General features: G+C 36.6%; 1 protein-coding gene across 4 annotated transcripts in view; it reads left to right on the plus strand.

The window, feature by feature from the left end:
• The window catches only part of LOC121869471 (GPI ethanolamine phosphate transferase 2-like), a 159351-nt gene that overhangs the window by 125904 nt on the left and 16163 nt on the right, over positions 1-17284 (plus strand). For all 4 annotated transcript variants that reach the window (XM_042370827.1, XM_042370849.1, XM_042370842.1 and 1 more), the window contains exon 9: positions 8705-8951. In XM_042370827.1, the coding sequence (XP_042226761.1) occupies positions 8705-8926 (222 nt within the window). In that variant the 3' untranslated portion in view covers positions 8927-8951. The remainder of the gene's footprint in view (positions 1-8704; positions 8952-17284) is intronic.

Raw genomic sequence — 17284 nt, forward strand, 5'->3', positions numbered from 1 at the left:
ATACTATGGGTACTCCTCGACATATGACCGCCACAGTCGTACAAAAAAAATCAAATTACATATTTTCGAATCCCGACGGTAGTGATCGCGCTGTCTGCTGACAACATTTTCGTTTGTAATTCCCTTTAAAATGGCTGGCAAGCTTAAAAGTGAGAGTTCTCGTGCTGCTGAGAAGAAAAAGAGACACCCATTTTAGATTTTCTATGTACCATATTTTTCGGCTTGAAAGACGCACTTTTTATAACAAAAATATACCTTGAAAATTACCGTGTGTCTTCCAGGACACATTGATAGTTGTAGCACAGGTTTTCTTAGGGTCAAGTGAACTCAGCCCCTTACAAAGACTGTTACCTCTTTACAGTACAGGTTGTACCTCTCTAGTCCGGCATTCTGTGGTCCGGAAACTCCCGTGGTCCGGAACGATTTTAGTTTGTCCAATAGGTAGATAGGCAGATTTTTTTTTTTTTTTTTTTTTTTTACTTCTCTGAATTATTATTATTATTACAGGAGTATTAAATTTTTGCCCCTCAGGCCCCAATGTGGGTCAGTGACCTATGCCCGGGTGGGCTAATCCCCTTAAAACAAAAAACAAAAAAGCCCCGGGAAATTAAGATTTGTTTACATACGGCAGTTCGGCTGCACTCAATCTCTCTCTCTGCTTGTCTATCCCAGCCGTTACCAACACCTCTTCCCTCCCAGACCAGATATCCCTCCTCCTAGTCACAGGCCTGGCATTTGACATTATTAGGGACCTGCCACTCTTTGCCATAAACAGATAAAATGTACCGGGAACTTTCCCCCCACACACTCATCATTCTCTCACTTTATGTAACTTGACAGAACCTATGACCCTTCAGGCTTTTACGCCCTTAATGTACGAGTCATAAAGGCAAGTATGAACTTTTCATACTTCCCTGTTGGGCGCTGTAAACGCTTCTGCGCTTCACCTTGCACAGGATGTAAGGGGGTGCCCAATAAACTAGCCCCCTCTGGGGCAAATCTGAAATCTGAATCTGCTTGTCTATACAGAGTACAACATTTAACCCTTCAATATATATGAGCAGTAAATAAGTGTTGCTTTCATATTCTTATGTAGAGTAATGACGATATATTTTCACATGTGCGCACTTACATACGAGCAGTCTCACTTTTTTTTTTACCATTAATGGTTAGCTACTTATAGTGTTCCATTTATTAACATTAAATAACATTACAGGTACTTTAAGCAACCATATTCATTTTTTACATTAATTTTACTACAGCTACAATCAGGGTCTTATTTTCTTCAGTTTTATGTGTAGAACCAATCAGTCACTGGTTTCATAAGCTTTAACATAAACAATGCCGGCAGCGGTCTCGTCTCCTCTAATATTCCACGTATTATTAATAAATTGTATTGTTAATTTTGCACACACGTACATTAATTCAATAAAAACAAATTCAGAAACATTAATTAAAATATATATGAACAGTAAATTAGTGTTGCTTTCATATTCTTATGTAAAGTAATGACGATATGTTTTCACGTGTGCGCATGCGCACTTACATATGCGATCTCTGCTTTTCTTTACCATTATCATTAGCTACTTCTATTGTTCCATTTATTAACATTAAATAATATTACTTAAAACAACCATATTAATTTTACTACAGCTACAACCAAGGTCTTATTTTCTTCAGTTTTATATGTAGAACCAGTCAGTCACTGGTTTTGTAATCAACAAAAGCAATGCTGTCATTTCCTCGTGTGTTTTAATATTCTACGTATTATTAATGAATTTTATTGCTCATTTTGCACACATAAACATTAATTCAATAAAAAAGACATTCAGTAATAAACAATAATGTATCTTTTGTACATGAGAGAAATGACCCTGTTTACACGATTATGCATGTCGTCTGCACGTTGGCGGGCCGTTCAAACCCGTCGAAATTCAAGTTTCCGCCGTCAAAATTTTTATTTATTTACTTTTTTGTGTGTTCCAATAAAATACGTTAAGAATTAAAAACTCGCGGAATTTGTGAAGTTACTATACGACATTTAACCCTTCAATATGTCTTCAAAGAGACCATGACGCGGAGAAAGTGGTGCTAGTGCTTCCAGGCATAAGCACAAGTCACTATCTATCCAGGAAAAGGGTGAATTTCCATGGTACGGCAATTTCCATGGTCCGGCACCGGTCAGGTCCCGAGGTTGCCGGACTAGAGAGGTACAACCTGTACTTAACAATTACAAGTATTCTCTGTACAGTACTATTAAACTATTGATTTATCTAATATTGTTGATATACAGGTTGTACCTCTCTTGCAAAAATTTAATACTCCTGTAATAATAATAATAATAATAATTCAGATAAGTAATAATAAAAAAAAAAAAAAAGCTGCTTATCTACCTATTGGACAAACTAAAATCGTTCCGGACCACGGGAGTTTCCGGACCACAGAATGCCGGTGTAAAGGCCTGGGACTTTGGGATAGAAATCCCTTACCAGACCAATCAGGTTCTTAATAAAGGAAAGTGAAGGACTATGGTTTTCTGAGGAATAGCAAACAACCGTTTGAGATTGACACCTCTTTACTATAAAAAATATAACAAAACTCTGACACCACTCAACAAACAACAAATAATTATGGGAGTCAAACAATTAATGCAGTCAATAGTTAATGGAGTTAATCAATTAAGGGAAGCAAACAATTAAAGGAATCAAACAATTCATGAGAGTCAGCAATAAATGGATTCAAACAATTAAATGGAGTCATTAATTGATGGAATCGAACAATAAAGGGGAGTCCGCAATTAATGGAATCAAACAACCATAGAATCAAACAATGAACAGATATTTCCTACGGCAGTGGCCCTGGGGGAAGGTTCTGGAACACGGTGATGCACACTCAGGGTAGGGAAGCGTCCATTCAACTCCACACTCGAGCGACAGCGGCCGATTGTCTTGAAATGGCAGGAGAACACCGGGGCACAGACGGAATGAGATGAATTGACGGTCGTGGTATGTGGTAGTGGTAGATGACCAGAGAATTGTCAGTCGATAGGTGAAGGTCTGGGGACACAGCCCACGAGTCCAGGACCTATGATGAGATCACAGCCAGAATTTGACGAACAGTGGGGTAGCTAGATAATGACTGTATGGCGGCTGGGTTGAATCTGCCGGTGACCCAGATAGTCGCTGCCGTTCTCACCTCTGTCCAACCGCCCCAAGTGTCGTCCGCACCAGCAAACGAGAGAGTTAGCAGCGGTAACGAGCAGGAAGATCGTTTCCGCCCTTACAGCCGGACTAGAGAGGTACAACCTGTACTGCAAAATAAAAAACATTGCTGTTGTGCGGTTTGTTTACTAGTGGCAGTGGTGCGGCAGCGCCATCTATTGAGGAATTGCTAAAGGTTGTCTGCTGGTCTCAAAGCCCAGGAATGTTTTGTTTCTTCATATGTAGGCTCTCATATTTGGACACCCATTTACACTGTAAAAACATCGCAAAATTAAAATCTTCCAAATTTAAATACAACTTCCTATGGAGAAAGTTTATGTGAGTCTGGTACTTTCGAAGTTTGGCAAAATTTTGCCTTACTTACTCTACTTTTTGGGCGAATTACTACCTGTAGTAACGCAACATCCTAATAAACCAGGATTTGAAGATGAATGAAATGCTTTTGACCGTTTTACTGGACACGATGTTTAGAATTTTCCTTTTTTTTTTTTCTTACCAAAAATTTTAATTCACCTGATTTTTGCCGAGTTTTTTTTCACTTTTATTTTTTATTTTTTTTATTTAGACTTTGATATACCTGTACACGTTTACATTTGGTTACCTTCTACTGTTGGAAAATATTTCCCGTCGTTGTCATCCCGGCAAAAACAAAAGAAAGAATGTAAACACTACAGCCCACTAGATGCGGAGGTGACCAGGTGTATAAAATGAGTGCTGTATTAAAGATTTCTCCTTATACAGTTTTTTTTTATTGATGAAAATGACGACTGATAAGCAGTTCTAAGTGATGATATTCAAAGAGACGTGTGTACTTGTGGCAAAAGGGTTGTATATCAAGCAACAGTTTCACTGGTGTCGGTAAGTAAGTATAAAAAAAAATTTTTCCTAGAATTAAATTTCCAAAATCAGGATGCGTCTTTCACGATGCAGCGTCTTCCAAGCCGAAAAATACGGCATTTTCTCATTTTCGACTTACGACTTGGTCGTCGGTCCCTAACCCAGTCTTAAGTCTGGGACTGTACTGTACTGTACTGTACTGTACTGTACTGTACTGTACTGTACTGTAATAAAACCCACAGGGTACCGTGTTAAGTGAAAACCGTGCTAAGTGAACAACAGAACATATGGGATTAATTCCAATAGAAACTGGCCCGATCCCCAAACTCCACTTTTTCCGACACAATACCTATGTTCTAGTAAAAATAACATCTTAATTTTATGATGGTACATGCACACAATTAATACTTTAGAGAAATACAGTCGCCAAGTTAATGTCCATTCAAATAATGGACTCAACTCCCTCCCCCTCTTCTCACACTACACTGCTGGCTCTTCCCTCTCTGAGAAATTTTTGGGGGAAAACCACTAAATTTTAATAATACCTCAAACTAAAGTTAGGATAATACAATTGACATTGCTGGATTCCTTGTAAGACCAGGAATATTTTGAATATAAATGTCATATATTTTGCACAAAAGATAACATATTTACTCAGAGTAAACATTACACTTAACACGATTTTTTTTCTAAGGAGCAGGAGTGTCCAGCTCGAGACGCCTTTTAGGATTTTGCCCCACGCCACCCTGCCTGGACTGCCTGTTTTAGCCTTATGTACCATACAATTATCTGCCAGAATATAATTTATATTGCTAAATTTTTATACTTGGTGATAAACATTTTGAATATAAACATCATATATTTTGCATTAAACATATAATTTTTTAGAGAAAAATTTCTAGGTAATTTATGTTGTCTTTAAAAAAAATATATGACATTTATATATTCAAAATATTCCTTGCCTGCCATGAATCCAGCAATGTCAGTTATATTATCCTAAATTTTAGCTTGAGGTATTATTTATTAAAAATTTAGGTTATCCCACATCTCCTCGGGATTGCTGGTGGGGGGTGGGGGAGGAGGGACTGACCCACCACTGTTAGCCTGCGAAGAATTATTTTTTTTTGTAATAACTGAAGATATTTCATGTTTTAGCTCATAAAATTCATAATAAAATTAGTCAAGTCACTTACATTGCTGGGAATTTATATTTGAGATTATTTTAATATAAACATCATATATTTGCATTAAACATACAATTTTTAGACAAAAATTTTTCTCTCAGGTAACTATGTTATCTTCAGCAAAATATATGACATTTATATTCAAATGTTCCTGGTCTTCACAAGGAATCCAGCAATGTCAAATTATATTATCCTAACTTTAATCTAGAGGCGGTATTATTTAATACTAAATGTTACAAAACCTGGAAGGGAGGATTAAGGGAGGGTTGGGACCGGGTTGGAAGAGGGGGGAGGCAAGGTGGGCACTTTGATTGACAGATAGCACGTGGAAGATTATTTTTTTATTAATTAGTTTTAGTTTATAATATCAAAATAATGCTGGAAATTTTATATTTAATATATTGAACATACAATTTTTAGATAAAATTATTTAGGTAATTTTGCAAAATATATGACATTTATATTCAAAATATTCCTATTCATGAATCAAAGCAAATGTCAATTGTATTATCCTAACTTTAGTTTGAGGTATTATTTATTAAAATTAGTGGCTTTTCCCTTAAAAAAATTTCTGAGAGGGAAGAGCCGCAGTGTAGTGTAGAGTGGAGGGATGATTCATTATTTGAATGGACATTAACTTGGCTTTACTGTATTTCTATTTCTCTTAAGTATTATTAATTGTGTGCATACCATCATAAAAATTAAGATGTTATTTTTACTACAACATAGGCGCCTTCAAAAGTGAGTTTGGGGTCGGGTCATTTCTATTGGAATTAATCCTCATATGTTCATGTTCTACTATCTGGATTTCACTTTAACGCGAGACCCTCAAGGTTCAACTTGACCGCGTAAGTGGGATTTTGTCTTTTGAATTTAAATAATCACTTATCAAGAAAATTGTATGATTATTTATTTTATATTTTGGTTGGCTTGCGCCTTATTATTACGATTATTATTATTATTACAGTTAGTCTTTAGTCCGGGCAACTCGACCTGACCGTGCCGATCATGAAGCCCACCCTTTTCCTGGATAGATAGTGGTTCTATGCTGCGCCCGGTACAATTTTAGCAATCTGTACTTTCTGCATCATATGTCTTTGAAGACATATTGAAGGGTTAAATGTCGATAGTAGCTTCTCAAATTCCCGCCAGTTTTTAATTTAACGATTTTATTAAACACATTAAAAAATAAATAAATAAAAATTTTGATTCCATGAAACTTGAATTTCGGATTGGTTGAACGCCAACGTACTTTTATTTTTACTAATCGTGTAAACAAAGGCTATTTCTTATGTACAAAAAGATTCATTTGGTTTATTACTGAATGTTCTTTTTTATTGAATCTCATCGTTTATGTGCAAATGAGCAATACAATTCATTAATTACTTCACGTGAGAATGGTTGTTCAATACGAGAAATGATAGCATTGAGTTTTCGCTGATTACAAAAACCAGTGACTGACTGGTCTTTACATATAAACTGGAAGAAATAAGACTTGGCTGGCCAGTAAACAATATGGTTGTTTTAAGTAATGTTATTTAATGTTAATAAATGGAACATGAAGTAGCTAATTCCATAATGGTAAAGAAAAAGAGAGATCGATGTAAGCGCGCGATGCGACATCGCGGAAAAACATATCGCCATTATTTTACATAAGAATATAAAGCAACACTATTTTACTGTCTATATACGAATAATGTTTTGAATTTGTTTTATTGAATTAATGTACGCGGTGCAAAATTAACAATACAATTTATTAATAATACGGAATATTGAGACGACGGTTGCCGGCATTACGAGGTGTTAGCTTAATAAAACCAGGGTGACTGATTGGTTCTACATGTAAAACTGAAGAAAAAATAAGACCCTGAGTTGAAGCTGTAGTAGCACCATCGTAAAAATGAATATGGTTGCTTTGAAGTACCTGTAATGTTATTTAATGTTAATAAATGGAACAATATAAGTAGCTAACTATTGTAATGGTAAAAAAGTGAGACTGTTTCAGATGTAAAAGACGTAGAAAATATATATCGCTATTACTCTATATAAGAAGCAGCAACATTGGCTTATCGCTCATATATAAGTGGTTAAATGTTGTAATTTGTATAGACAAGAGAGAGAGAGAGAGCAGCCAACTGATGTAAATAAACTCTTAATTTCATGCTTTTTTTTAGTGGGACAGCCTAATCTGGCACAGGTCACTTAATTCACATTAGCCTTGAGGGCAAAATTTAATAATTCTGTAATAATAATAATAATAATAATTCAGATAAGAAAAAGAAAAAAAAAAAAAAACGTGGCCTACTAGCTGACAAACTAAATGGATTTCGACCACTGGAGTTTGGGACTACAGAATGCTGGGACTAGAGAGGTATAACCTGTATTATTATTATTATTATTATTATTTTTTTTTATTATAATTGTTTATGTTTATATATTATTAATTGTACAGTATTATTATTATTATTATGTATCATAATTATTATTATTATTATTATTATATATATTTCTACCTCCAGGCCTTGATGGGTCAAGAATTACTGTGCCGGGGCGGCTAATGCCTGTATTAAAAAATAATAATAAAAAATATAAATGGGGCTGTTGGAGAGAATCAATTTAAGGCTGGTAATTATATGTTGTTATGATATTGAAAAACACAATTTTGGAAGTTGAATACAGGGTATAACAATCACAGGTTAGCCACAGATTCACATGCGGTAAGATCAAGGTAAATGATTCTACAAATTCGTAAGCTGAGGTCCTGCAGGTACCTAGTATATAAAACACATTTTTATACCCTAAAGTTGAATGTAAAAGTGGAAAACAAATATTGGCATCCAAATCTCACTATAATGTTAAACTTTGTGGGCTAGGCTCAAAACTTCCCAGTATGCATGCAGTTAACATTTTGCTATACTGTTTTTCATTTCTTCACTGTTCTTAACTGACTTTTTAGAAATCATGGATCTTTCACCATTGACTGATAAGAAATAAATGGAGGGGTGAATTCTGAAATCCCATTCTATGGATGAGGGCCACAGTGAGGTATATTTTCTTGAAAACCTTTATATATGGCTGGAGTGGTTCATGAGAGGTGCGGAGAGTTGACAGTTTTAACTTTACAGCTAATGACTTGCTAGCCCTGAGAGATAACCACTATGGGGGTCATGATGTGCATAGGTGCCACAGTACAGTAATTGCATTGTTCATAAGAATGCTTCTGCTACTAAACAACATTACCATTACAAGGTGGGCTCCATTAGGGGGTGCACAATGTACCAGAAAATCATGGGTCACTCACTTTCACACTGTAGGACTGTGCACAGATCTGCAAACACCCTGATTTTGAAAGGAGATTGTACTGAAACTTATTGTATTGGAAATGTACAGGTATTTAGATTATATAACAGAAAACAATACTTCTGTATGATTAAATTTATTATGTCATTCATTTTCTCACAGACCCTGACAATATGTCTGTGGAGGCTGTGTACCAACCCTTCACTGTCAAGACAAGTCAGTGTGGTCACCATCTGCTGGGGTGCAGGTGGCACATTTCTGGCTTGGCTCCTCTGCTGTGCTGCTGCATCAAGCTCTCTCATTTGCCACCTGCTGCGTCCCACACCATGGCTTTTGGCAGTATCATTTGTCTACATTATGGTGATGGGCTCTCAGATCTGTTGAAGCTGGAAGGACTGATATACTTCAGGTAAGATGCTTTTACTTTAATTGAGTTAGAATTCATATACAGGATTTTTTAGATTTAATGAACTGATTCATACACTGTTCGTTAAATCAAAATTTCCTCTAAATCAATCTGTCCGGGCATTCAAGCTTTCCGCTGCTCAGTCTGGGTCCTGCCACCACCGACCACCGTGTGTGTTGTTCACTGCTATCAACTACCTATATTAGGGTGTGACCTGCCCTCCAAAAATAAAAAATGGTCCCTACAATGGTGTGCCCAAAGTTTTAGTGTTGTGTATTTATCTAGGAAACACTCCAGCAATTTTCTTGAGCCGGTGCATGCTTGAGTTAGCACCGTCGGCTTTTACAAAATAACAAGGAATATTATTATTTAATGAACAAATTTAGTGGAATTTCTTTATTAGACTTATAAGATATACTAAACCAAGCAAATGATCGATCATATCAATCTTAATACAGGTTGTACCTCTCTAGTCCGCAACCTCGACCTGACCGCGCCGGACCATGGAAATTCAATTCTTTTCCTGGATAGATAGTGACTTGTGCTTATGCCTGGAAGCACTAGCACCACTTTCTGGCGCATGGTCTTTTGAAGACATATTGAAGGGTTAAATGTGTATAGTAGCCAAATTCGTGAAGTTTTAATTCTAATGTATTTTATTGAACACACAAAAAATTTAAATAAAAATTTGATTCAGAAACTTGAATTTCGACGGGTTTGAGCGGCCCGCCAACGCAGGCGGCGGCATAATCGTGAAACAGCGTCATTTCTTATGTACAAAAGATTCATTATTGTTTATTGCTGAATGTCTTTTTATTGAATTAATGTTTATGTGCAAATGAGCAATACAATTCATTAATAATAGTAGAAAATTAAAACACATGAGGAAATGACACAGCATTGTTTTAATTGATTACAAAACCAGTGACTGACTGGTTCTACATATAAAACTGAAGAAAATAAGACCTTGGTTGTAGCTGTAGTAAAATTAATATGGTTTGTTTTAAGTAATGTTATTTAATGTTAATAAATGGAACAATAGAAGTAGCTACGATAATGGTAAAGAAAAGAGAGATCGATATGTAAGTGCTTGTAGACACGTGGAAAACATATCTCGTCATTTTTACATAAGAATATGAAAAAGCAACACTTATTTACTGTTCATATATATTTTAATTAATGTTTCTGAATTTGTTTTTATTGAATTAATGTATGGGTGCAAAATTAACAATACAATTTATTAATATTGTGGAATATTAGAGGAGATGAGACCGCTGTCGCATTGTTTATGTTAAAGCTATGAAACCAGTGACTGATTGGTTCTACATATAAAACTGAAGAAAATAAGACCCTGAGTTTAGCTGTAGTAAAATTAATGTAAACAAATTAATATGGTTGTTTGAAGTACCTGTAATGTTATTTAATGTTAATAAATGGAACAATATAAGAATCCAACCATTAATGGTAAAAAAATTGAGACTGCTCGTATGTGTGCACATGTGAAAATATATCGCATTACTCTTACATAAGAATATAGGTTAAAATATTTACTGCTCATATATATTGAAGTTATATGTTGTACTCTGTAGACAAGCAGAGAGAGAGATCCCTAGACTGCGGATGTAAACAAACCTAAATTAGCTCTTTTTTTTTTGATTAGCCCACCGCATAGGTCACTGACCCACATTGGGGCCTGAGGGGCAAAAATTTAATACTCCTGTAATAATAATAATAATTCAGAAAAAAAAAAAAAAAAGAAGCTGCCTATCTACCTATTTGACAAACTAAAATCGTTCTGGACCACGGGAGTTTCCGGACCACAGAATGCCGGACTAGAGAGGTACAACCTGTACCCCTAAAACAATATTATAGATAAGTACGAAATACAATAATCCCAATAATTGCATTTCTAGGTTCAAGACCCATTTCTCTCAACTGGCGTACAATGAAAAAAAGAAATACTACTACCCTGCAATGCCTGGAGTGTTTGAGGAGCACCAGCAGAAGATGGCTGACTTCTTCCGTGAATGTCTAGCCCAATCATTTACACGTGGCGACTACAAGGAGCTGGTAGAGCTTTCTCTGCTGCTTGTAACTAAAGGATCCAAGCCAGTGAACTTCACGATGGTCTACCCCGGCGCACTTCACAAAGCAAGGTGGATGGCTAAAGTGCTCTATACCCTCAAGATTGTTGTTTTGTCAGGCCAGATCAAAGAGCAGTTTCCCAAAGCCGAGGTTGTGACTAAAAGTCAAATCAGCAAGTTAGAACAGTTTGCTGTGTTCACAGTCGCTGATTATGTCCCATGGTGGATTGTTTGCCCCGTTCCAGCAAGTGCACCACTGAATGACTTGAATTTGGTCGAAACCTTGGCTGAATTTGCCCCATACGACGCCACAATAGTTGACAAAGCACGTGTGGCACTCGGTAGACACACTTGGTACCTAACTGAGGAGTTGGCCCCACTGGCTTTGTTCTCGTCCCAAGTACAAGAAAGGACAAAAGAGGAGATGAGGAAGGCCCTTCTTTGCCATGAAGGCACTGAAGTTACTAAGAGAGTGGGGCTCAATCATGGGGGCTATGGAAAGCCATATCTTCCCCCTGTCCCAGAAAGTGGCACTGCCCTGGTGGACCTAATTGGGCCTGACTCAAGCCGGTTCTTCACCATTTTAGGCATGCCCTATCAGTTTCTCCACAGTCCAGCCAGTGAATGGGCGGATCATGACGACTACCTGAACATGAAACGGGTTGTGGACATGCTTCAGGTCGTCAATGAGGCTGCAGAACGTGGTGTAAAACTTTACCATGACTTTCTTCATGTTGCCAGGGATGAGGAGCGCTTTCAAGAAGTCCTTCAAGTAGTTGAAAATGACAGACTCCACGTTCCTAATCAGCGCAAACGATCATCTGCTTCCGAACAGAAATCATGGTTTCTTGCTCTAGAGAAATAATACCTTGTGAATATATGATAAAACCCCTTAATGTACTATGAGAGAATAAGAATGATTAACTTTTTTGTGTTAGTGATAACAGCTTTTAATTAAGACAGGCAAATGATTTGTGTTAATATCCCTTATGATGGTTGTGTAATCTCATATATAGGCGCGTATGCCGTATAAGCAAAATCGCTATTTTTCAAATTGCTGGTGCTCGCTCAAATATGCATGAATCTTCAAAAAATTGCATGTGGGTATTTTTTGTCAGTATGCAACACCAAAATTTTGAACAGCATTGTAGGACAAAGTTGGGGCAACTGTCACAGCCTACCGTATATCTCGGCCTACAAGGCGACAGGGTGTATAAGACGACCCCAAAAATTTCCATTTAAAAAAGTAGGTTTTGAGCTCTATTCGCTGTATAAGACCGGTACCCCAAATGTGACACTTACCATTGGGAGCTTACTGACCCAGTAGTCCTTTACCAACCATCCCATTGACCAGTGCTGTTTACACATCCTTGGTTTTTTAAAATAAAGCCAATTCACTTCAAGTAATGGCATCAAATGTTACCGGTTGGTGTAGTGTAGACACTAGTGACGTCACTTAAATGAATTATTTATAGGAGATAAGTATTATGATCAGTAAATATACCGGTAAGCCTTACTGGCCACCTCGGACACAAAGACGGGCTAAAAATAGCCCTCTCTCAGCCCCTCTTACTGCGGTCACTTTCCCTTTTTTGTCTTGTCACTGGTAAATGGCGGGGCGGTGCATGATGTTAGCTGTGTTTATTACCGGGGTATAATGTTATTTTACGGTATGTTAGACAGGTTTATAATACATTTTTATTATTTTAATATACCGGTAATCTTATTTTTAATCCAGTTTCCCAAACATAAGTTTCAGTATACGTACAATAATTAGTGGTAGGACCGTGTGAGTGGTTTACGATGTACTCCATCACCACTCTTGACATGCTAAACCACAATATGTAAGAACTAGAATTTTATACCCGGTATTTAAGACGACCCCTAATTTTGGGCTGATTTTTTTTAAGGTTCAAATTCCGTCTTATAGGCCGAGATATATGGTAAGTATATGTACGACGCCATCACAAGATTATATTTAAATTATTAGTATTATTTAGAACATTAGCATAACTTATAGTAGATTCAATAAGCTAATAGTGGATTCAATATTGCATAGGAGATCTGCTGACATGATGTCATTGATCACATGACCAGTATCCCAGACCAGCTAGAAATTGATTCCATATGAATAGATCATGAGACATGGGGCCATGTGACGCTTAAGGGAAGTGTCCGGATGAAAATCAGAAAAATTCGAAAATACAGTGATATCCCCGTTAGCCGTAACAATTGGTGCAGAGCATTTCTGGTGATGAGAGATTTCCGGGTAACAAGGCAACTTTCTCAAACCCAGAAAAATTCGTTATCTCCGGAACCTTTTCCAGTTACTGGGAAAAGTTTCCAGGTGTCTAAACTAGACTTCTTGCACAGACGCACACTCGCCCACTTCCCCAGAACGTTTCTGGGTGCTGGAGATGTTTTCCTTGAGTCTAAACTACTGGAATTCATAAATACAATTCTAATTAAGTAAGAAACTTCATTTCTATAATAATCCAGAATAGTTTATCTAAAAGTTTGGTTAAATAGATATATTTAAAGATTAAAAATCTATAGGATATGGGCAAGAATGAAGCTGTGTGTTACAGCAACGACTGTTATTTTCCATTCCCATGGAGCTGTGGGAGATTAGTGGGTCTCATAGTAATTGACCTGACCTGATGCAATGTCAGGTGGAGGTAGGGGATTGGTGGTCTCATATTACTGACCTGATGAAATGTCAGGTCACCCTTTCTTGGGTGGGAGATTAGTGGGTCTCGTGACCTGAAGACATCTGGAATAAACACGAAACCTAAAGTATTTTTAGAGAGATTGTGGTAAGTACAGATACAGGTTGACAACCCTTTATCCGAAATTCCGAAAACCAAAAAGCTTTGAAAACCGAAAACAAATTTGTGGAGCAAAAAAATTTTTTTTTTTTTTTCTCCCGGGGATTAGCCCACCCGGGCACAGGTCACTGACCCACATCGGGGCCTGGGGGGCGAAAATGTAATACAGGTTGTCTATGTTTGTCTTTGATACCCCCAAAATGTTCTACACTACTGAGGGTATACGCAAACACTTGTTATCTTGAAAATAGGTTCTTATTCTCGTACGGGAGATATACAGAAGAACTAATAGACAGTCGGCTTCCACACCATAAGGACTAGTGATCTCCACTCTTTGTATCACAAGCTGAATACATAATATGTAAATATGATTATTCACATACATAAAATGGTGCATAATAAATGGAAATATTACATAGGATTAATACATGTTCTGTAATACTTTACTATACATAATTAATAGAGTACAGTATTACCCCGCTTTACGCGGTTTCACTTAACGCGGTTCATATACCCGGTGAAATATAATATATATTTTTTTTTTTAGCTCATAAAATTCATACAAATTACCCGGCCAGAATATAATTTACATTGCCGGAATTCTTACAATATGATGATCATTTTGAATATAAACATCATATATTTTGCATTAGACATACAAATTTTAGATATAATGTTTACTCTGAGTAAATATGTTATCTTTTGTGCAAAATATATGACATTTATATTCGAAATATTCCTGGTCTTACAAGGAATCCAGCAATGTCAATTATATTATCCTAACTTTAGTTTGAGGTATTATTTATTACTAAAAAGGTAAATATTCTGGTTTTCCCACACATCTGGTAGGGAGGATTGGTGGGAGGTGGGGGGGAGGGAGGGACCGACCGACCATCTGGCACGGTGTGAAGAATATTTTTTTTTTTTATTAACTGAAAATATTTGTTTTAGCTCATAAAATTCATACAAATTACCCAGCCAGAATATAATTTACATTGCTGGAATTCTTACAATTTGATGATCATTTTGAATATAAACATCATATATTTTGCATTAGAGATACAAATTTTAGATATAATGTTTACTCTGAGTAAATATGTTATGTTTTGTGCAAAATATATGACATTTATATTCAAAATATTCCTGGTTTTACAAGGAATCCAGCAATGTCAATTATATTATCCTAACTTTAATCTGAGGTATTATTTAATACTAAATGTTAAAATCTAGTTTTTTCACCCAACCTTTCTCTTGAAGGGAGGGTTGGGACGGACCGACCATCTGGCGCTTGGAAGAGTGGGGGAGGCAAGGTGGGGTACATTGATTGACAGATAGTGTAGTGAAGAATATTTTTTTTTTGTTAACTGAAGATATTTGTTTTAGCTCATAAAATTCATACAAATTACCCGGCCAGAATATAATTTACATTGCTGGAATTCTTACAATTTGATGATCATTTTGAATATAAACATCATAGATTTTGCATTAGACATACAAATTTTAGATATAATGTTTACTTTGAGTAAATATGTTATCTTTTGTGCAAAATAGATGACATTTATATTCAAAATATTCCTGGTCTTATAAGGAATCCAGCAATGTCAATTATATTATCCTAACTTTAGTCTGATTTATTATTTATTACTAAAAAGGTAAACTGTCTGGTATTCCCACACATTCATCTAGTAGGGAGGGTTGGTGGGGGGGAGGGAGGGAGGGAGGGACCGGCGACCGACCACCTGGCACCACGGTGTGAAGAATATTTTTTTTTTTATTAACTGAAGATATTTGTTTTAGCTCATAAAAATTCATTCAAATTACCCGGCCAGAATATAATTTACATTGCGAATTCTTTGTTGATGATCATTTTGAATATAAACATCATAGATTTTGCATTAGACATGATTACGAAGATATGGTGTTTACTCTGAATTAAATATAATGTTTCTCTTTTGTGCAGAAATATATGACATTTATATTCAAAATATTCCTAGTCTTACAAAGAGTCCAGCAATGTCAATTATATTATGTCCTAACTTTAGTTTGAAATTGTTATTTATTACTATACTGGTTTCCCAAAATTTTACTCCAGAGAGGAAGAGCCAAGCGAGGATGCAGTGTGAGGAAAGAGGGAGTTGAGTCCATTATTTGAATGGACATTAACTTGGCGACTGTATTTCTCTATTTCTCTTAAGTATTAATTGTGTGCATGTACCAAGTCAGTGTCTGTTGTCTGTCTAATATCAGGCGTTTCATCTCCCTCGACAGTGACACACCATCCACTTGTAGAGGAGAATGGTCCACTGGGGGGTAAAAGTGACCGTCCCATCAGCTGAATGTAATAGCCTCTGTCAATTGATATATATATGGGCTAAGGACATGTATTCATTATATGCATTCTACCATTTGTTCTTTCACACCTTCTCGGGTGTACAGCCCATAAATCTACAGACTCAGCCCTTCGCGTGTGAGTAGGCCTGTTTAGATATACGTATGTCTGTGTTGAAGTATGGATTACTCTCCAACAACGAGACTCAAGAAAGGTCGGCCAATTTCCCCAGTTCACAGCCAGACATGAGACTCTAACGTCGTGTCATGAGACCAGCTCTCGGGGCTGTACCTCTCTCTAATTATATCAGCTAATTACAAGCTAATAGCTAATGCTCATTAGACTGTCAATAACAATAACTGTACAGATATGACTACGCAATATAACTAGAAATCACCACGTGTGTTTACATTAAACCAAGGAACTACAAGTGAAGAGAACAGTACCTGTGTGTCTAGTGTAACTTACAAGCTAAGATAATTACAAGTACAACCCAGGACAGCTGTGACGATTTCAACTATCAACCAATCTACAACTGTATCAAAGGTGACAAGTCGTGAGATTACCTAATATCTCACCCAGCTTCATCAAAGGTACCAGCGACTACCCTACACTCATTCAAGAAAGTGTTAACAAGTGAGATAGTTTGATATCAAACCACAGCTTAAACATGATGGGAAGGGGGGGGGGGTGAGGTGATATGTTTGACATTTGATGCCAAGGTCTAGTGCTTATTTATTTATCTGTCCTTAAGAGTGACTAAGTTTTTCTCTTATAAAATGTCACTGAACTGACATGTTCTAATTAATTATATTACAAAGGACTAAATTTTTTATCTCTTGTGCAAAATATATGACTTTTATATTCAAATTATTCACTGTCTTGCAAGGATTCTACCAATGCAAATTATATTCTCCCAACTTTCGTCTGTGACATTATATAAGATAAAAACTGTAAGCCTATAACCACCCAACCCTGGCTGGGAAGATTGGGGGGGAGGAGGGAGGTAACAGTGACATGTTTGACAGTTAGCGCCGAAGGTCTAGTGACGTACATTGGTCCCTCGGTTAACGAGCACAATCCGTTCCAGCAGGT

Source organism: Homarus americanus, unplaced genomic scaffold (assembly GCF_018991925.1).
Source record: "Homarus americanus isolate GMGI-L3 unplaced genomic scaffold, GMGI_Hamer_2.0 scaffold32583, whole genome shotgun sequence".
NCBI lineage: Eukaryota > Metazoa > Arthropoda > Malacostraca > Decapoda > Nephropidae > Homarus > Homarus americanus.